A 20,675-nucleotide genomic window follows, 5' to 3' on the forward strand; every position below is an offset into this window, starting at 1 on the left:
GGGAGCGTGACGTCAGACACACCACTTTGACAAACTTTTGCAATTCTCATAATTCTGAGCAGACACACCACCTTAGTCAAAAACATCTGTCAGTTGGATGTAGAAGTAAAATTCTAAATGTATTTTTAATTGAAATAGCCATATCTGCAAAATGTGCAATCTGTTTCAACCTTTTCCTCATAATAAATGTACACAGTGTAGTGCACACTGACATAAAGTACTTATTACAATATTGACACATCCTCTGTTTGGCTACATGTCTGCTTAACAGAAAATACTGAAATGGAAGGATGTAACAAATCCTTGCACACGAGTTGGTTGATATTGTACATCTGTTCAAATATGAGTTTAGGACCCTCTGTTAGAAAGCATCAAGGCTCCAAATGCATAATGGAAAATGTTTTTGAATCAGAATATGATTTATTGGCCAAGAATATGTACAAGGAATATGACTCAGGTTTTTACATTGCTCTCAACATACTTACACAGAAGAAGATATAAAGTTAAGCAACTAGGCTGAGCAAATAAAGGTAAAAACAACATGAATACACATCTCTATATAGAAGTCAAGATCAATGTGATCTTTTCCTTAAACAACCTAAAATGAATGATTACTCTCAATCTTATCCTATCTTCCAAACAGGCATCCGATGATAAAGCGTGTGGCCAATAACGGAGAGGAGAAAACAATGAATGCTGTTGAATAGAAGCAGAATCTTACAGACAACGCTATGCCACTGTCTTTGGCTGGGTTTTTGAGGCCTCTTACATGGAACTCAACTGAATCCAGATATGACCTTGCTTTACTGTTTAAACCCTGAAGCTAACATGCGCTATATCTTTCACTTTCCCTTTTTACTTTTTCCCTTTAGTGTTGACTTACCTGTTGGAATTGGACCCAAATAGTACCCCACATGATAAGTAACCTTTTCTAAGACACCTTACAATCACCTTACAAACAGTCTAAGCTGTTGCAAGCAATTCATTTCTGTATGTTTGTACTTGTTCACTCCCATTTGGCATGTTGCTTGTTTTTTAGCTTTGAAATGTTGCTTTCATTATTCATTTGACATTAAGGGGAATAAAAAGTAATAGGCTACTTTTCTCAAGAACCCACCGATGGCCAAACCAAACTTTGAGTGCTGCCTAACCCAGGGATTCACTCCTAAATCACATTTGCTTCCACGCCCTATTATGCATGTTGCAACCTTCTCTTATGTTTGTTATGTTCTGTGTTTTCTGGTCATAGGGTTTGGTAAGCGTTCCAATTTGTTAGAAGGCAGAGGTTCTTCAGTATGCAATCCATTTTACTATAGGATTTCCAAACGGAAAGAAAGGAGTTGGAGTTTAATTTAAAAGAGTAGCCATAGCTCATCCACCATGTCTTGAAATTGAGTGAATATTTTTCATCGGTTCTGCTTTTTGCTGTTAGGCATATTAATATATTTACGTGAAATGAAGGCGGCGCAAATTCCCTTTTAAAATACAAGTACGCTACAGCGTTTTCCAGTGTTTTTGTGTGGTTTCACTTCAACTGCCGTCGTAGCACTTTGTAGTCCGACTGAGAGAGGGGGTGGGGAAACGATAGTTGTTTTGTGTTGCATTCCTGCAGTGTGTCTGACCTTTGACCTCGTTGTTGTGTTGTCTCCGCCTTGCATTCCAAAGTGAGGGTTTCCTGCAGTACACCAGAGGCGCTCGCAGCTAGGGCTCGCTCGCTTTGCGCCCCATTTGTATTTACTACTGCTAGCCAGCTAGCCAGCCACCAACCTTTGTAGCCAACATTACAGAGTACATTAGAATACAACAAATTATGAATACGTCTGGCTAGGTAACTGGCTAGGGAATACAATACGAGCGAGAAAAACAAGTCAGTTGTTGGTAGCCTAGCAAAACGGGTGTCTTGCTAGGTAGCTCTAGCTAGCTTGCTAAAAAGCTAACCAGTTAGCGCGCACGGTTTTCTGACCCACCGACCGTATTTAGCTTGCTTTGTGGCAGCTGAAGATAGACGCAGCCCTACAGGGAGTAGTGTACCAAGCTTTCAGAGAGAAGGAAATGAAGGACAAACAGAAGAGAAAGAAGGAGCGCACGTGGGCAGAGGCTGCTCGCATGGTAAAATATATAATCGATCTTATTTTTTTGAATCTAAGGTAAGGTAATGACAGCCCGTATGCGCCAGCATAGACGAACAACAGCCCCCATGTATGGCTAGATTGTCAGCCACAGAGCTCAGTCTATGCGCTGCGGTTAGCTAGCTAGCTATTATTGTATGTTCGTTACCAATATAGCTATATTGACTAAGGTTAGGGTAGCTACTCTACCTTGCTAGCAAAGAAGGCTATTATATAATTCACTATGAGTCAATGGCTACACAGTAAGGTTGACAATTAAACCACAAGCACATCCTCGAACAACATACATATATTTAGCGATTAGTAATTACTCGTTAGCTAACACTTATTGTTGACAGTACATACTTTGCCAGCGTACAAGGTTAGCCAGCAAACCGCTAGCTAATATATCTTGCTAGCTATGTGCTAATGTTTGCCCCCTTTGTTTAGCTTATGCTAGGTATTCTGGCGAGCATGAGAAAATGCCTCTCAATAATTAACCTTTCCAGAAATTGTTTCACATTGATGGAAACTAGCTGTACTAGGCAGTTGCGTCGTGCTATTTGCCTAGCTTTTCAGCGGCTGTAGATAGCTATAGATATATTAATCTACGAGTGAAAAATTGCTAGCTACATTGATTCATATTCAGTCAATGATAAATATCTCGACCGAAATGGGTCAGGAAAGGTCGGAGACACTTGTCAGAGAAATGTCAATTATCATTGATCTGTATCAGTTGAGTTGATGTCTAACATTAGTTATATACCAAGTTACTCTTCCACTATCCAACTAGCTTGCTAGTCATCTAATCATCGTGGTCTCTATTTTTAATTATCATCCATCTCTATCAGTTGAGTTGATGTCAAGCTCAAGGCTAGTTGATTAGTTCCATAGTTTGCTGTGATGCATGCCCTTTCCAAAGGAGGCCTACTTACTTTGAAGTACAATAAATCAGGCAGGTATGAATGGCTGAACTAATATATTTTTGCCACTGTCTTGATTATCTTATGTTGAAACACTTACATGAGTTCTTTTCATGCAGGACTGGCTATTCTATAAGAAGCAATACAACCTTGTTTAGACCTTTCATCATGTATCACCCATCAACCAATGCCCAATTTGATTAGTTTAGTTGAAGTTGTCTGCTGTCGAGTCATATATGTTAGAAATGTGTAGAATAAGATAACACATTCCTAAAAGACATAGCGTGTCTGAGTTCATTTGCCAGAGCCTACATTTAATGCTTCTTATCAACGTCAGTCTCATCTATGCATTGCAGTGCAACAAAGCCCTTTGCCTTTTTGGGGTTAGGCTGTGGCCCTCTGCATGTATTTATAAACAGGGCCCATGTGTTGCAGCAAAGCCTTGTGTTGGGACTTTGAAGCTTTTGTGGTAGCCAAAATCTCTTTGAGTCTTGGATGTTGGCACAATAGGTTACAATCTCAAGCTCTACTTTTGGTCTCATTTGACAGCTAGCCTTTTACTTGTTACTACCTTAATATAACTTCATATCATCAAAACAATAAGAAAGCCTAATCCTATTAATCAACGTCAGAATAACATGAGCATTGACTTTGTGTGCTTATGTAGACTTGTATAACATGATCATCATTTGTCCATCTGAGGGAGTGCTCATTGTGAGACTAACTCACATATCCTAGATTTTACAAATCTGCATGGTCTTGTAGAGACATGCTTGCTTATGCATGCTTACTTCTTCTATGACATAGGGTTACATTTGAGATATTTGGAACCAGTCCAAAATCTGTACACAATTGTTAAGCCAAAAGTTGTTATATTTCTAAATCTGCTAATTACGTAGCCTTGGACTCATGTTTTTATTTTTTATTCTCAGACAATACTCTAAGCAAAATAATGTTTTTATATACATTTTTAAACATTTGGGTATCCAATTATTAAATGCAAGGAAGTGAGGTGTCACATTTTTCGTGACAACAGCTAGGAGTTCAGTTGTGTGGCAAAGTAGGCTATGCACAACATAGTCTACTTTGGATCAAAAGGATCCGAAATTGATAAGGTTGTTCAACTTTTTAGATAATTTGAAGATTTTGTGACCGCCTTCAACCTCATGAGCAGTGTATACAAATTAGGTTCTGGAATTAATATGCTTAACGAGAAACGCAGTTCTCTTAATTGATATATGAATATATTTTATATAAGGTATATTTAATATACATTAACAAGCTCACTCTAGCAGACAAATGCTGAACTACGAATTTGAAGATTCATTATGCAAATATAGTATTGAGCTATGGATGGTTGAATAATATTCCATTCAGCACCTTGGACAGCCCTCTTAACGACTTTGTTACAATGCACTTTATAAATATTGTTTATGCACTTGGAAAACAGATGTAGGCCTACCTCCATCGTTAGAAAGGCACATATAGCCTTACATAAATCTTAGGACCATCGTTATTGGGAAACCGGACATACGACAAGAAGCAACAGCTTTTCGAGTTAATGGCAGACTTTTTGTCTGATTGCATTGGATTTTTATAATCACTTTATTGTCATTTTAAGAGAAGCCAAATTCTTCACTCACTCAAGATCTTTGCCCACTTTAAATAGTTTTTGCCACCAGCATTTCTACTTTGGTAAAATATAACGTAGATCTGAACTAGGCTTTGATACTTGAGGTTTTTATAGAGCTTTCTGTGCACTGGGTTTTCTTCATTGATGAGATGGGTTAGGCCATCGTCTCCATAGTTTAAAGAGTGCTAACATAGGACACATCCAGCTTCTGGTACTAGGAGCTCTTGTACGACATTAACTTCTCTGCAGTATAAATGATCACATTCATGTTACTCTGTCTTTTGTGCCTTTCGTGCGCGTGTGCACTAGTGTGTGTAGATGCATGAGCTTTCTGTGCTTGTGTCTGGCTGATTTAGGCCTACCCTTCCGCTTAGTCCCATTTCCTGCAAGTCAGTAGGTTTGTTTAAAGCAGTGCTATTCCCAGTATGTATGCATGCTGTATTGTAATCTCTCTCATCACAGTACTCTATTATATCCTGTTACAGCTACATTCAGGAGGGCTTGATTGTAGACCTTTGTGTAAAAATGTAAAATATATGTTTTTATTACAGGGTAACATAGAAAATCATATTGGGTTTTTATGCTGCATCATTGTTAAATTGGTTGTTTTCCCCTAGACGTCAGTTGATAGTTCTGGGTTTATATATGTGTGCTAGTCAGTTTGTTGATACAGTACTGGAGAGATTAGTCACATGGTTTCTGCTGGTGAATTTGGTGCGGTTAGGTTAAATGTTTTGAAGCGTTTTAATGAACAGATACTTTTGTAACTGCCTTTGAGTCTTTTACATAAAGGGTAGAACTATTGTAACTCTTTTTCAATCCATTCATTTGTTATTTTTAATCATTTATTATTGCCAATGTTTTTCAGGTCCTTGAGAACTTCTCTGATGCTCCAATGACACCAAAACAGATCTTACATGTTATACAGACGAAGGGACTCAAAGAGATGAGGTAACTGTCTAGCACCACACTTTCTTATGCCTCCTCAAATAAGTGTATATATAAGTAATATCAAGTCTTTCTAAGATGCCGTTGTAGAAATTCAAAAGTTAAAATAAATAATAATGATACAATTGAACTTTTTTTCTTTCTCCATCTTCTTCTTGATCTGCATTCCACTGCTGAAATAGAAGGTGAGATCGTTTTTAAATTTTTGCACACAGTGCATACATTAGTCACTTTGCATTTCACCATGTTAATACTCGACACTAATTTCTCTGTCCTTTCTTTTTAATGACCGTTAGTGGCACGGCACCCCTAGCATGTCTGGTGACCATGCTGCACTCCCAAGTAAGAGGAGACCGAGTCAAAAACAGCATCTTCTTCAAGCTGCCTGGCAGGATGAGCCTCTTCACATTAAAGGTATGGAAATACAAATCCCTTCAAATACACTCATGTAAACATACACACACATACGAATTTGCAGGAGTGTTTCTCAACAAAGTTCTGTCATTGTAGAAAAACGCCCTGCAGTGGACCAAGAGTGCTACAGAGTCAGATACAGTGGAATCCGCCTCCACCACTACCCCAGCCTCCACCACCAGCACAGCAACAGCTGCCCCCGCAGACGAGCAGGAGAGCTGTGACTCCACAGAGACTACTGCTGCCAGTGGAGAGAACGATGGTAGTTATAACCAGTTCACACTGAGGGGTATTGAACATCACACTTCTGTGATGATGAAGATGTAAATCAGTTTATTAGCATTACATTTAAACAACTAGAATGGTGGTAACTATTCGTAACAAAAAGGTCTTCCTCATTCTCGAAAGCACTCTGCATTAACCTGGCTAATTGGACTTGGGGAAAATTAATTTCTGTCTTGAGCTTGAACTTGAGCAATAAAGCAAACCAGAGAGGCCTGTTTTTTTGGGGGGGAGCCCTAGATGTGTTTGTTGCCATGGTTGCACGACACTGTTAGCTGTGGCCTAGATCACATATGTTTAGTGAATGTGTGTGCATGATTGGGATCCACCAACATGTCCCTTTCAGTTAGTTACATTTCCATAAACAAAGCCATGGGAAAAGTGATGGGCATGTTTATTTGAATAAACGGCCATTTAAACAACCTGCTTATCAGTATTGTATTTTAAGACAAAGAGCATTCCTTGTCTTTTGTGTGGGCCTTTTTTTGATCAGTCATGTCTAAAACAAAATACATCAAACCCCTTTTAAACAACACAAGCACAAGTCATTCTTCCCACTTGAGTTTCCTTCCCTCCGTTCATCTTATCTAACAAAGTCATACAGTTTGGATGGAGGCAGGATTTAAAAGACAGTATATGAATGTATACTGTGTAACCCAGCTCTGTCCTCCCCTACAGCGTCAGTAGATGAGACCTCCTCGAGTGCCTCATGCTCTACAGACCCCCCGCCCCAGAACCAGCCCCAGACCCGGCTGAGCAGAGCAGGACAGGCACGCTCCGACGCCCAGACCCAGCACACCCCGCCCCAGCATGCCCAGACCAGGCTCAGTCGCTCCAGACAGGTACGCACTGCACGAGCCCACCCCACCTCCGGGCTCCCATCGTCTTTATCTGAAACTCTCATAAGGATTACATGGACGAGGGATGAGTTAGTCATGTGTACATGGACAATACGATTGTGTTTGGAGTTTTGTCTCTGCATACATTGTAGTTTGATGTGTAAGGGAGATTTCCTTTTTAATTACAAATATATTTGGAGACGTTAATACTATTACACTAAACTACTAGCTAACCAAGTAACCAATGCAGCTTTGTCTCTGTGGCTTATCCATCCAGTCAGACGGAAACCTGCAATGTAAACCCAAGACTGAATTTGGGAAAACATAATTGATTAATGCAAATGTTCCCTTGAGTAACCACTGTCTCTCTAATTGCTGAACAGTTTACACAGATTAGATTGAATTAGTATTAATAATATAACAAATTATGACATGCGGTTTGATCATTGAAATTCCAACATTTGACATGGCTGCTGTGTTTTCCTCTTTAGTTTTTAATGAGATGTTCTTCCTCTGTTGATCTCTCTCTCTCTCGGTCACTGCTGCAGTCTGGGAGACAGAGGAAGAAGGCAGTGATGATGCCACGTGTTGTCCTCACGCCGCTCAAGGTCAACGGTGAACACGTCCCCTCAGGTATGTACTATTCTCTACCAGCCGACTCTGCCCCAGACTCGCTCTCTCCCTCTCCTAGTACACACACTCACACACAGAGTGTCATGTTGCACTAGAAAATGTCTGGATCACACCTTCTACGACTGTAGACAAAGTAAGACAATATCAGGATAACCATTGCCAACTTTCTTCTCAGCGTCATCGACAAATTGGAAATGAAATCTGCAAAGAAGATGGGGTAGAGTCAGAGAGTGGTAGTCGACATATTTGATCTTGTCTATGTTTTTCAATAAGAAGGTGATAGCTAAGACTTCCTTTAAAATCCACAGTAACCGTTAACAGGAAAACACTCCTGTATGTGCTTCAAATAGATTTTCTGCCTTCAACTCACTTTTTCCAATCGTTATGTTCATTGGATGAACTGTGGTTGTAGAGAGTCCTTAATCCGTTGTGTTCCTATGGGTACAATTAGACCATTAAACCAAATACACCGTCAAAACCTTTCCAGCAAATTATTTGGTTTTCTCTGCACTCGTGTGCTAATCAGCCTTCCTATGCCTGGCAGTACCCTGGAACTTTCCCCTCCTTGTGGCTAGTTGTCTGTCAGTTTTTATGTGTGCAGGATACTTCTCCTTACCATTCTATGCACCTGAGATGTCTGTCGCCCCTTCTGCTTGTGTGTGCACCTGGAATATCAGCCCCCCCACCTGCCGTATGTCTGAGAGACACTCAGCTGCTCTGTGTTTTCATGCTTTGGGCTCAAGCGTCCTGAAGCTCTGCCCCAGATGCTCAGCTTGGATGTGTGACCCCTCCCCCCCTTTCCCATTCCCACCCAAACTCATCCTCTTTTCCTTTATCTGTGTCTGTGGGTCTGGGTAACTCACCTTCTTCCCTTGCTTTGTGTGTGTGCACTCTGCACACCTGCCGACTCCTGACTCTCGCCCTTGTTATCAGGGCTTTGCTACCCCTATGGCCCGTCTTGCTTGGCCAACCTGCCAACCCGCCCCTGCATCACTCCCAGCCTCCTTTCTTCCACATGACCTGAGTGTCTCACTGGCCCCTCCTCCTCCCACCTCTCCCCCTTAGGAGCAGAAGGGAGGCGCAGGGAAGGCTCTAGGGGGGGTCCAGGCCCCACACTGCGCACCCGCCCTGAGCTGGGCTGGAAGCGCCCCCAGCACTTCAAGAGCATGCGTGCCCACCGCTCAGGTACAAGGCTTAGAGCCGAGAAACCCCAACTTCCACCACCCCACTCAATCTCCCCACAGTAACCCCTAAAACACCACTCCCAAACTACTCCTTGGCTTCACCCGATTAATTAATCACTGTCCTAATTTCATGACTGACAATGGACACGTGAGGAATCCTCTGAGTTTATATGGGGATGGATTTAGACTTAGTCTACACAACAATCAAGACTGTTTTTGTCCTTCTGAGAAATACATTTTGAAACAGTGAACTGAAGTTGATGTATAATTTGCTAATCTTTGTGTTGCCTCAATTACATTTAGACTACCATAAAGACCCCTAAGATGTTGGTACTTTAAGACCAGTATTGGTTATTAATAAAATGCTCAATGAACGTGACAAGGATTAGCCGGTTGGTGTTTGGTCCTTCAAGTCAGCCTAACTCTGAACTAAACCACCTTCAATTTTGAGTGCTATTTTGATGCTGTTAGTTGCTGAACTAAAATGCCTGGTTGTGCCGCTGGTTAACCAAATACGTCATATTTTCTGGCAAAGGAAAAACATTGCACATGACTTGCATCATTCAATAAAAAGCCATTGTGTGTGTTTGAAGTTGCTGAGCTTAAGGGTTGTCTGTGTATACAGGTCCGATGAAGAGGAGCCGAGGAGGGGTAGAAGTGGACTTTGAGACCCCGGGATCCATCCTGGTCAACACAAACATCCGGGCCCTCATCAACATGCGGACCTTCGCAGCCTTCCCGCCACACTCCCAACAGCAGCTCCTGCAGCTCCTCCCCGAGGTGGATCGTCAGGTCAGTGTGTGCATGTGTGACCTGCGACCCCCCCCCCCCCTCCCCCAGGTCATCACACATACCTGGTGTCTCCTCTCTCATTATCACTGACTTGGATTCAAATCAAGATCCAATCTATGTGGTTAATAAGGACTCTACCTATCCAGGTGATCTAAATGACCTGACTGTGTTTTGTTTGCGTCTCTCCTCCTCCCAGGCTGGACCGGACAGTCTGGCCCGTCTCAGTAGCTCGGCTCTTAATAATGAGTTTTTCACTCATGCCTCCCAGAGCTGGAAAGAAAGGCTAGCAGAAGGTGAGCATGATGAGCCTGTCAGATGGTGGGGGTTGATGATGTCCTCAGTCATGGAACATCTTAGAGGATGTATCACCTACATCCAAGTCACAGCACACATGTGCATTTAGCTCTCTTTCATGGACATCCAATAGATACAAAAGCCTCAAAAGGAGCAGTGGGCACCCTAATGATGACCTAAAGCTAACTGGCTCTGCTCTTGCCATAGTGCACAAGAGCAGCCAAGTAAATGAACATGTTCTCAACTATTGAATTACTGTACTAAAACAATATACTGTTTTTTTGTGTTCATTCTTTTGACATTTTCAGGTGAGTTCACTCACGAGATGCAAGTGCGCTTCCGACAGGAGATGGAAAAGGAGAAGAAAGTGGAGGCGTGGAAGGAGAAATTCTTTGAAGAGTACCATGGCCAAAAGTACATGAACACAACTAGTTTTAATCCAGCTTTTATATGCTTTGACATTCAATGAGCTGGTTTTGGTTGCATTTGGCATTTAGCATTTATGCATATTCTCTGTATATTCTCCCATAGATCTGGCCTGACACGAGAGGAGTCTTTGAAGTTGACAATGAGCGAAGCTGCAGATGGCAGTGTCGCCACCAGTGTTTTAGACAGCGAGGTGGCCGCCGCGGCAGCTGGGACACCCAAGCGTCGGAGCGTAGGCCGCAGACGGCGAGACGGCAGGATGAGGAGGCGCACGCGGGCTGACCTGAGGCGCAGAGCACGACGCACCCTTTGCAAGGCCACCACCCCAACGCTTCAGTCTCCGGAGCAGGCCGAGGGCACTCCCCCCCTAGATGCCGTTTCCGTCTCTGTTTGCTCGCCCATGGCTGAGGCCACTGTGGTCCAAGGAGAGGTGGTCCTGCAGGCTGAATCTGGGTTGGAGGTCCCTTCGGAGTGTGCCTCCCCTGCCCCAGTGCCTTCCCCTGCCCCTGTTTCCTCCACCGTGCCAGGGCCCAGTTCGGTGCCCAGTTCGGTGCCCAGTTCGGTGCCCAGTTCGGTGCCCAGTTCGGTGCCCAGTCCGAGCCCCAGCCCAGCTTCCATCAGTGCCAACGAGGAGCCTGAGGTCACGGCGCGTCTACTCCCTGAAGAACCCACACCTGCCATGGCCTCGACATCATCTCCATCCTCCTCTTCCTCTTCTTCCTCCTCCTCGTCCTCCCCCTCCTCCTCTCCCTCCTCCCCCTCCTCCGACAGGCCGGGGGTCTTTGCTGCCGGCCTGGACTCGTCCTCCTCGTCCTCGTCTGCCTCCTCCACCGCTGCAGCCGCTGTCGACCCGTTGGATGACGGCGCCTCCGTGGTCACGTCCGTCACCGGTGGCACTGCCACCAGCAGCCGTGAGAGCAGCCCTGCCGCCAGCCCAGCGCCTGCCCCCTCCTCCGCCCAGCTCAAGGATCAGAAGAGGAGGCCAGATGAGCCCCAGGCCTTCTCCAGCTTTCCCGAGAAAAGGCCCCGGCTTGACGACCGTCAGTCCTTTCGTACCACAATCGACAGTGTCCACTCGGAAAAGCCACAGCCGACAACCGAGGAACCCAAGGTCCCACCTATCCGGGTATGACCAATACTTGATAGAACTATATTGTGGGGGTAGACATAAGCCATTAATTAGCATGATGATTAAGTCCATGTTAAGGTATCATTCTGAGGTGTGACATGTTTCTGTTGTCTTATGTTTCTGCAGATTCAACTCTCCAGGATCAAACCGCCCTGGGTCAAAGGGCCGCCCACCTACCAGATCTGTCCCCGCATCGTCCCCCCCGGCGAGGGCTCGCGGCGGTCGGGCACGGGGGCGCGCACCCTGGCAGACATCAAAGCCCGGGCCCAACAAGCCAGGGCCCAGCGCGAGGCCGCTGCTGCTGTTGCAGCCACTGGCGACGGGGCAGGGCCGGGCGGGGGTGGGTTGCGGACTGGTACTGGGCTATCGGATCGCAGCAGTGGACGACGAGCGCGAGAGCACCCAGGACCTGTCGAGCCCGGAGGAGGAGGAGGAAGAGCAGGGGGAGGTAGCTTGGAAGAGCAGGGATCGCCTGCGGACTCTAATTCGTCTGGAGCACAACTACAGTCTTCCACTGTAGAGCCCTCAGAGAGGACCACGGCAAACACCCCTCAGCCTGCACCATCACCCTCCCTGTCCACCACTTCTACCTCCTTGTCTTCCGAGCCCCCGCAAACCCCTACTCCTCCTTCACCCACTAGAGAGGACAAGGCGGAAGAGCTTAGTGGAGAGGAAGGGACTGCAGCAGTGTCCCAAAGCATCTCCAACGGACCTCTGGACAAGACGGCAGCTTCCCCAGCTCTGGAGCCTGAGGCTGTAGCCAACTGTGCTGCCTCCGAGAGGACAGATGGACCGGGTGGAAGTCCGTCTCTGGCTCCTACCTCCATCCCAGACTCTTTACCCAGGTTTGGGGCCCAGGGTGTGGATGTGATTAGGAGCTTGGCAGCCCCCTGTCAGCTGTGGGAAGGAGAGCAGGCTCGAGCTGAACACAGAGGGTCTGGGGCCGGAGGAGGCGGGGTCATCCAGCACGGCTCCCACCACGTAGGGCCCCAGGAAGCCCCTCCTGCTTCAGGCAGAGAGGCTCGTAACCAGGCTGAAAGACAGCAAGCAGACACCCCACCCCTCACACAACTTCCCGTCTCGATAAGAGAGAGGGTCGACGAATCCGGGGCTCATAGTGACTCCACTGAGACTGCGTCTGATTGTGAGAATGAGAGCCAGGAAGACAATCCCCTCAGTGATTGGCACCATCACCTCGCCAGCGCCCAGCGCAATGGTACTACGCACTTACACAGAGGCTCCTTGCCGCTGCACAGCCTGCCAGTTATCCACAGTCCTCCCCCTCAGAACCAGCAGCCGGTCATCCAGGCCCACGTGTCGAGCCGCCACGGGCAGACAGTCATCCAACCCCGCTTCCCCAACGGTCTGCCCAGTCAAGCACATCCTCAGAAGCAGCAACAGCTGGCTGGACGTTCTCACCTCCAACCTCTAGACCACCAAGGTCACCCTCCAAACCAGTCGCAATCTCAACGGGGCCACAGACTGATGGATGGAAGTGGAAACATGTTTGCCAAAACAGAAACCAATGATGACTCTAAGGTAGGCAGCAGGGGCACTCCTGAGGATGACTGTAGGGGGGGGCTCAAACCCTCTCAGACGCCCCCCATTGCTGCTACTACTACAGGCTCTAAGAGGCTCCCCAACTCCAGCAGACCTGTTTCCACTGTGGAGGCTAACAATCCCCTGGTCACTCAGCTGCTACAGGGCAGTTTATCCCTGGAGAAGGTCCTTCCCCAATCCCACTCAGCCAGCAAGCTGGAGATCAACCGGCTGCCTGGTGCACCCCTATCTGGCCCCCAGCCAAGGGGTCCTCCACCTAGGAACCCAGGCCCTCGACTCCGGGGCCAACCTGAAGCTACAGGGGAGTCCCCCTCTCCAGAGTTGTCGTCCTTCTCTCAGAGCCAGCAGAAGACCCCTGCAGGCCGCGGCTCCCCAGGGGCGGGCCGCTGCTTCGGGCCCTCCCCATCTCGCATGGCCTGCCTAATGGAGGAGGCCTCATCCCGCGCCACAGCCATGCAGCAGTACCTCTCGCAACAGCCAGGTGGTGCTGTGCCACCGGGGGCAGTGCCTGTCATAACCTCCCTTTCTTCCTCCTCGTCCTCCTCGTCGTCCTCCTCGAGACGCAGCTCAGACTTCAACTCCCAGAGTACAGCAGCCTTTGAGTCGGCTGTTATCAGAGAGTCGTCTCTGCCTCAGGCCTCGCGGGGTGCCACTCCAGATAGGCCAGCTGGTGTTCAGCAGTCCCCCTACCGGACTACTCCGGATGCCCCTTCACCTCCTCACGGCGACCTCTGCCCCACCGAAGTGGTGCCCACCATCAAGATCAACTGGCACCCCTCTAAAGCCCTGCCCACTCAGACCCACCCCCACCAACAGCAACACTCACCTGCACCTAGCGTGAAGAATGAGGTCACCTCGCGGCCCTCTTGCCAATCTCTTGCCAAAACCTCCCCTTCTGCTCCAATAGGTAGTGGGGCACCGATGGTTGTTACCAAAAAAGAGCCTCTGAACTCAGTGGACGGTTATCTGGGTGGAGGCGCTATGGAGGGACTGCTCAACATGGAGATGTCATTAGCCAGGATGGCCAAGAAGGAACATAACAAATCTTCCTACTCCTCTGCCTCCCCTTCCTCCTCCTCCTCTCCATCATCCGCCTCGTCTGCCTCCTCCCTTCCCTTTCAGTTGTATGGGAAGCTGCCCAAGCAAGGTGGAGGTGTTGGAGGGAGTGGCGGTGGAGGCAATGCGCCTGGCTTTAGCTACACCGCCAATGTCTCTGTTATGGATGGCAGTGGGTTTTCAAGAAGCATCGCCGATGGGGTCCTACAGCTGCGCCCACGACATGGCTCTGCCCAGAGTGCTACTCTCAGCATCCAGGCCTTTGCCGACAGTGCTGCAGAGGAGGTGGCACTGAAGTGCTCGTGTCGCCTCAAGGCCATGATCATGTGCCAGGGCTGTGGCGCCTTCTGCCACGACGATTGCATCGGCCCCTCCAAACTATGTGTGTCTTGTCTGGTGGTCAGATAAGCGTGTTTCTACCAGTCTACACTACTGTGGGTATACCTTTACACACCAATTTAACATATTCAAGTATTAAACACCCAGAACTTATGAATAGGACTGAAGAGGGTGTTTGGTGTGACGTGTACAAAACCCTGATGAGGGTAGAGTGGGGAGGCACAGGGACAGGAGCTTGCCTTGTATTATAAAATTGGTCTGTATTTTTTGTTGCACATTTTTTTCTAATGCCGTTCTGATGTTATAATTATTATTATTATTATTATTGTTGTTTAATATGTGAATTTACAGGGCATGGTTGGTTGTGCCTTTTTTTTCTCTGAAACATTTACCTCATCTTATCTTTACACACCCATCATCAATTGCGTGAAAATGATGGCTGTTTTTCCGTTCTCTCCTAGCTGGCACATAGGGCTTCGAGAAACTTGTTGTTCTTGTCTCTTTTCGCAAAGAAATATTTTTTTAACCATTAAAGCCAATGGCATTGTTTCCTTTTTTGTATGTGCTTTGTCATTTAGTTTTTCTTCCAAAGTTATGTCTGTTCTTGCAGTTAACTTGCAGTTAAGCACAGTATTCTGTACCAATAAAACAAAGAATGAGCAGTCTGTTGTTTAAAAATGGCATTCGTTTTGCAGATCGTAGTAATAGAGATGTGTATTGGCCCCTTTTCCTGATAAAATTAAAATATATCACCAAGAAATACATTTCAGGATTCCTACCTCATTAATACAGTGTTTGGGTACAGACAATATTTCTGGCCATTTAGTGGACCCATAACTTGCAAAATGTATGTCAGTTCAATGTATTTGATATCAACAGCAATCAAGGCATTTTTATTTTTTCCCCCAAAGTAAAGTCTTGTATCACAATAGTGATCGTCATACATTTGCAGGACTAATCAACACACTGTAGAACTTAACACTAAGTGAAGAAAGATTTGAACCCATCCAGTGCTAGAGATCTTTTGGCACCGATGCATCAGACATTAGAAAATACAACATCAATAGGACAATAACAAGTCCCTCACATAGACATTTACATTTGCAAAAAAACACAAGTTCAACAGCACAACTACTTTTGCTGGAAGAGGAAGCAATTCCCACAAAACAGCATGATATATGCATAATAAAAGAGTGCACATTAGCACATCTAATGCCCATCCCCAGACTTTTGAGAGTTGAAAAAGTTGAATTTTATTCTTCCCTTAAGCTCTCACTTACAAACTGACAAGCTCACATTTGCAACATGGCAAAATAATTCTGTCCTGCATTAGATAAACTACAAGCACTTGGGTACAGGATGTTGGGGGTGTAATGGTGGCAGTTTCAAAAGGGATACAAGTTTGACAAAAGTGCAGGGCATTGATCGATGTATTGATCAAATATTCACATACAGTAAACCTATGAGTGCAAGAAAGTACTAATAATACAATCTTGATGTTTTTCAATACTTGGAGTAAAATACTTGTTTCTTTTTTTGTCGCCAACCTCGTTTTCATGAATAGCACGACTACAGTCTATGGGTCAAGGCAATGCAAAAAAAAATGAAACTCAGGCAATGCCAAAATTGTTTTACTGCAACCTTGTGTTTAAGGTTATTTGGTAGCGTGCTTTTTGTATAGAATTGGCCCCTTCGGCAAAATTGCTTTGATAAGCATTTAGGACAGACAGAAAGAAGAAGACATTATAAACATGAAGAAAGACAATATACACCCTTTCCAGGATTCAAACAAGTCAAAATCAACCATATTCATACTATGTCCATTTTAAGGTGAAATGATACCACAATTAAACATTTAGGAAAAATTCAAATTCTCTAAACACAAAAAGAAATAGGACCTAGATGAGAGCAGTTTCTCTTGTGTCAGACAACAAGGGGAATGGGAAGCGTACGTGGCTGGTGCCGTGACATGAGGGAGGACTCCAGTGTTCAGGGGGAAGGAAGGGCTGTAGGCCTGGGGATAGTTCAAGGTGCTGTCCAATTTTCTAACCCACTTCATCTTCCAAATTGAAAGAGAACTGTCTCTGGTAAATGGTTTACACTCATAGCCACTCAGTATTACTAGTCTATTTGATCTGCATTTCCCACAACAAATCCAGACGGGGCACGGGAACGAGTAAGGGAACAGCAATGCATAGCCTTTGAGCCCTGCATTACTTTTCTCTGTAGTGCAACAGATACATCTTTAGTGGCTCAGGGAGAGGCAGACCCAAGATCTTCTCTCTCAGCTGGTTAACTGGAGCTTCAATCAAGAGAGCCCCATCCTCCCTTCTCTCTTCCTCTTCTTCGTCTTGATCGAGCTCCTCCTCTTCCTTGGGCTCTGCTATGGCCCTGCAGTCCTCTCCCTCCTCTTCGCTGTCAGAGAAGTTGTTGTTGTCATCCATGGGCTCAGGGATCAGACGGCTCATAAAGACGTAGCGGTTGGAAAGTAAGGTGGAACCACGCTGGTGAGCCCGCCTCTTTCTGAGCCTTTCCCCACCACCACGTGTTAACCTCCTCCTGGGCAGAGGCCCCGCCCCTACACCCACCACTGTCTGCTTCAGGGTATGACGGATGGAGATACGAGCCAAGTCCTGCAGATTCCTCACCTCAAACATGGCGGCTGGAGAAGAAATGTTGATAAATTACCAATGTACTATTAAAGTTGTCAATCTTAACCTAGCATTTGCATTCAAGAGGACGTACTTTACAGACCTGAAAATCATGGTTTGAAGCTGACATCCAAAATACAACACCCATCACCTTTCACTATGCCCTAATCATTACAGTAGAGTACTTACGTAAAGGCACTGCTCTTGGTTTACTGTTGTCTCTATGTTTGGGCAGCACCAGGGGGGCAAAAGACACTGCTATGATCTTCTTGGTGTCCCAGCTATTGTAGCTTGTCCGTGTAATCTTGGTCAACTAAAAGGTAAGCACGGCAAATGTGTAGTTCAAATATAGGATAAACTGAAGATGTTTTCTGTCTTAAAACTGTAAGTGTAAAATGAAAGTGTAGAGTTTTGCAAAGTGACCTTCTCCTCAAGGGGTAGGACAAGGATTCCACCTATTTTCAAAAGATTTTTCATGTAGTCCTCATGTTCCTTCTGGACACCGGCTCCACAGTACACCCTGTCATACTGACGGCTCTCAGGGGCAATCTCCAAACAATTTCCTGCCACAAAGCATGGCTCGCAGAACTCAAACCTTCAAACACACACATAAAAAAAAGGATAAATACTAAACAGTAAGGTTGATAAATCAGAACTGTATGAATTTACTAGTAACAGTGTAAATAGCACGTGTATATTTGTATAATATTTATGTGCCCTATCTTCTTTGCTCTCTTTATTTATTCATATTAGTTTCCTTGTGTAAAAAACAGCAAGCGATGTTACAACAAGGTATACCCTGACATGTAAACTGCAACAGATACTCAAATATGTACATAGTGTACCACAGAAAACAGTACGTGTCTCACTGTTTGAATTATGTGTATTTAAAATACCTGTCAAAGCTGTCACTTGTCTTAATGAAGAACTCCAGTTTCTGATATGCATACTCAATGACATCTGTATGCAGCTCAACCCCATGGTTTACTCCAAATGGACCTGCAGATGGCGTCAGAAACCAGAAGAGAAACTCACCCATATATCAACACTTAGTACTGACAACACTTGCTTTAGAGTTGTGGGGAACTCACCCAGTATAAGGCCCACCATTGTGCTGAGATAGCCTGTGCCACTGCCCAGATTAAGGAAGGACAATCCAGGTTGTAAGTCTAAGGCCTCCATCACCTCAGAGTAGATACATGGGGCGGAGAGGTGAATGTTGCCATGTCGCCAGGCTAGGTCTTTATAGGCGCTGTCCCTGAACTCCTCTAGGTAGTAGTCAGCTCGATCAATGGCCCTGAATGCACTCTCTACCAACTCTGAACGGATGTACTGAGCCTCCTTCAGGTTGTCAATCAACTCATCATTGTCTTCCCCCGCACTCACTGCCCCTCCCATCTTTGCACTGCACTAGCACAGAGAGAAAGACAAACACAATTGATGTAATAAACCAGTATTTTCAGACAATTACATTATCAGACCATTACAATTACATTAGATGAGACACAGTCTCATCTCTATGTTTATTTTGATACCAAGATAACCATGAATTATAGGTTTTGAAAACGATTTCTCTGTAGATATATCTGAGTAAAATATGCTTTGTTCTTTCATACACGGAAAAAGAAAAGAAAATCTTACTATAACTTTAACTTTTCTTACAGTTTTACAGGAAAGAATGCCCTCAGTTTAGATGGGAAGTGGACATCCAGAATTCTGTCTTAAAGGGATAAAACCAGCACCTCCTAGTTGACGCTGCTCACTAGAGCCAAACCAGAAACCCTAACCGTCACTTGTCTGGGAATCCATCTTATGTGATGACAACCATACTGCCCGGAAGAGGGTTTCTGGTACAGTAGCTTACATCCGCAGGCTATCACATCAGAAGGGAGTGAATGGAGGGGATGGAGTAATGGGGGTGGAAGTTTGCTGAAGAGTTACTCACGGCTTATGCCAGTAGTAGGGTGCAAGACATCAGACACACCTTGTATAAAGGTTTTCTTAGACAAAGATTGCCTACTAAATTATTAGGCTAATTTAACCACGTGAGGCCATATTGAATTTGACAAGCACATACCAGTAGGCCTACCTATGGAGAGCAAGTATTTAATGTGCTCTCTGTAGGCAGTGGTAAATAGAGCCAGTTGATAGAAGAAGACCCACTTTGAATGTATTGACCAATATTCAGGGAGTAAATGTGTAATCGTGTTTTCATGGCCGAAGCAATTCTGACCAAATGAAACATTTATCGGTGACAGTAGACTCTCGTCTTTTATGCAGCGTTCTAATAATGCATGAGTAACCGAGCGGTGGCACTGCAGCTGCTTATAAGTTCCCCCAATGACAATTCCTTGGTAACTGCAGAGGCATATTCCCACCAATCAACGCACACATAAAATACAGCTGCGCCACTGAGTTAAAAAGCGTTTTGTGTGGTAAAGGCCAAAAATGTCCAGTGTTTACAAAACTACTGCTGCTTTATGCTGTCTATTGCACTGCCAAACTAGCTTTAGCAAGCATTCTTTGTAACAGTGAAGACAACAGTTTCCAATTCTTGCTAACGTGACAAAATTACAATCCGCCATAGCAATATGAGACGAACAAATAGGCTATGATCACCTTTGTCTTTGATGATTTGTCGAGTGCAAAGAACGCAGTGCACAACAAGGAAGGGCAAATGTGGTCAAGCCGCACCAGACAAAGAAATCACAATGTTGCTTGTAGGCCTACCGTATACGGAGTGTTTTATCGACGTTTCTCCAAATGTCTAGTTGGTAAAAAGATGTTAAAAGTACCAGTCGTGCGAAGTATTGCCCCAGAAGCACTCAATACATGTCACCTAAATTCTGGATGTAAACATTGACCAGCTGACAGTTTGACGTCATGCACACAAACACAGCAAAATGTGCGCTGAGGTGGAGTTGCACCGCCGCTCAACGCATAACTCTCATCGGATTGTTCCGATGTTCACAGCGGTAATCGGTCTAATATAGAGTACATTCATTCTAATGATACTAGACGAAACTGAAAGTTTAACTTTCCGGCTGTAATTACAACTGTTTTGAACTAAACACTGAAATACAGAACCTGCAACGCGAAACCATTCGAGCTCAGATTGGCAACACTGTATTTTTTTCCCAACGTTACATGAAATGACCGACAGGTGTCATCTACGAACATAATGCACATATGCTTTAGTAACTGAGGCCAGTAAAGGTTACTCATAATACTACAATACATAAAACATAATACAGTGTTTAAACTGCTGCAAGGGTATCCTTTATTTCATCAGCAACATGTGGGTAAAGACTAATCCATACACGGCCATCATTAACACATAGACAATACAAAATAAATATACACCCATCTCCATTCACTTTGTTCTTCATCACCAAATAAATATTAAATACGTACATCACATTATTTTCAGTTCAAGTGTCTCAAAATACTTTTATGGAAATAAA

The 20,675-nt window shown here is 45.0% G+C and overlaps 2 protein-coding genes across 7 annotated transcripts; one reads left to right on the forward strand and one right to left on the reverse strand.

Annotated features, from left to right (window-relative positions):
* Window positions 1-544: 544 nt before the first annotated feature.
* asxl1 (ASXL transcriptional regulator 1) lies at window positions 545-15,121 on the forward strand. 3 transcript variants are annotated; one of them, XM_047041001.1, is made up of 13 exons: window positions 1,667-2,109; window positions 5,533-5,615; window positions 5,795-5,797; window positions 5,909-6,026; window positions 6,123-6,288; window positions 6,987-7,150; window positions 7,696-7,780; window positions 8,846-8,965; window positions 9,590-9,756; window positions 9,953-10,049; window positions 10,359-10,464; window positions 10,582-11,602; window positions 11,732-15,121. In XM_047041001.1, the coding sequence occupies exons 1-13, from the start codon at window positions 2,053-2,055 to the stop codon at window positions 14,627-14,629; spliced, it is 5,085 nt and encodes a 1,694-aa protein (XP_046896957.1). In that variant the 5' UTR covers window positions 1,667-2,052; the 3' UTR covers window positions 14,630-15,121. The 3 variants fall into 3 exon arrangements, with proteins under 3 accessions (XP_046896959.1, XP_046896957.1, XP_046896958.1); XM_047041002.1 differs by lacking the exon at window positions 8,846-8,965; XM_047041003.1 differs by lacking the exons at window positions 9,590-9,756; window positions 9,953-10,049; window positions 10,359-10,464; window positions 10,582-11,602; window positions 11,732-15,121 and having other exon boundaries at window positions 545-2,109; window positions 7,956-8,938.
* A 304-nt stretch (window positions 15,122-15,425) lies between these two features.
* Window positions 15,426-20,347, reverse strand: pcmtd2a (protein-L-isoaspartate (D-aspartate) O-methyltransferase domain containing 2a). Of its 4 annotated transcripts, none has more exons than XM_047041135.1 (6): window positions 19,942-20,347; window positions 18,303-18,616; window positions 18,108-18,210; window positions 17,635-17,806; window positions 17,401-17,524; window positions 15,426-17,222 (listed from the first exon to the last, which is right to left on the reverse strand). In XM_047041135.1, exons 2-6 carry the CDS (start codon window positions 18,607-18,609, stop codon window positions 16,774-16,776), a joined length of 1,155 nt encoding a protein of 384 aa, XP_046897091.1. In that variant the 5' UTR covers window positions 18,610-18,616; window positions 19,942-20,347; the 3' UTR covers window positions 15,426-16,773. The 4 variants fall into 4 exon arrangements, with proteins under 4 accessions (XP_046897091.1, XP_046897092.1, XP_046897090.1 ...); XM_047041136.1 differs by having other exon boundaries at window positions 18,303-18,621; XM_047041134.1 differs by having other exon boundaries at window positions 19,831-20,347.
* Between the last annotated feature and the right edge of the window lie 328 nt (window positions 20,348-20,675).

Source organism: Hypomesus transpacificus, chromosome 18 (genome assembly GCF_021917145.1).
Source record: "Hypomesus transpacificus isolate Combined female chromosome 18, fHypTra1, whole genome shotgun sequence".
NCBI lineage: Eukaryota > Metazoa > Chordata > Actinopteri > Osmeriformes > Osmeridae > Hypomesus > Hypomesus transpacificus.

What these genes read in the sequence shown, in the direction of transcription:
- asxl1 (XM_047041001.1), top strand. Translation starts at nt 2,053, where the DNA reads ATGAAGGACAAACAGAAGAGAAAGAAGGAGCGCACGTGGGCAGAGGCT. An exon ending in TGCCAGTGGAGAGAACGATG is followed by an intron (nt 6,289 to 6,986) that starts GTAGTTATAACC and finishes CCTCCCCTACAG; the next exon opens with CGTCAGTAGATGAGACCTCC. An exon ending in CATGCGTGCCCACCGCTCAG is followed by an intron (nt 8,966 to 9,589) that starts GTACAAGGCTTA and finishes CTGTGTATACAG; the next exon opens with GTCCGATGAAGAGGAGCCGA.
- pcmtd2a (XM_047041135.1), bottom strand. Translation starts at nt 18,609, where the DNA reads ATGGGAGGGGCAGTGAGTGCGGGGGAAGACAATGATGAGTTGATTGAC. An exon ending in ACAAGTGACAGCTTTGACAG is followed by an intron (nt 17,807 to 18,107) that starts GTATTTTAAATA and finishes GTGTGTTTGAAG; the next exon opens with GTTTGAGTTCTGCGAGCCAT. An exon ending in TCCTACCCCTTGAGGAGAAG is followed by an intron (nt 17,525 to 17,634) that starts GTCACTTTGCAA and finishes CTTACCTTTTAG; the next exon opens with TTGACCAAGATTACACGGAC.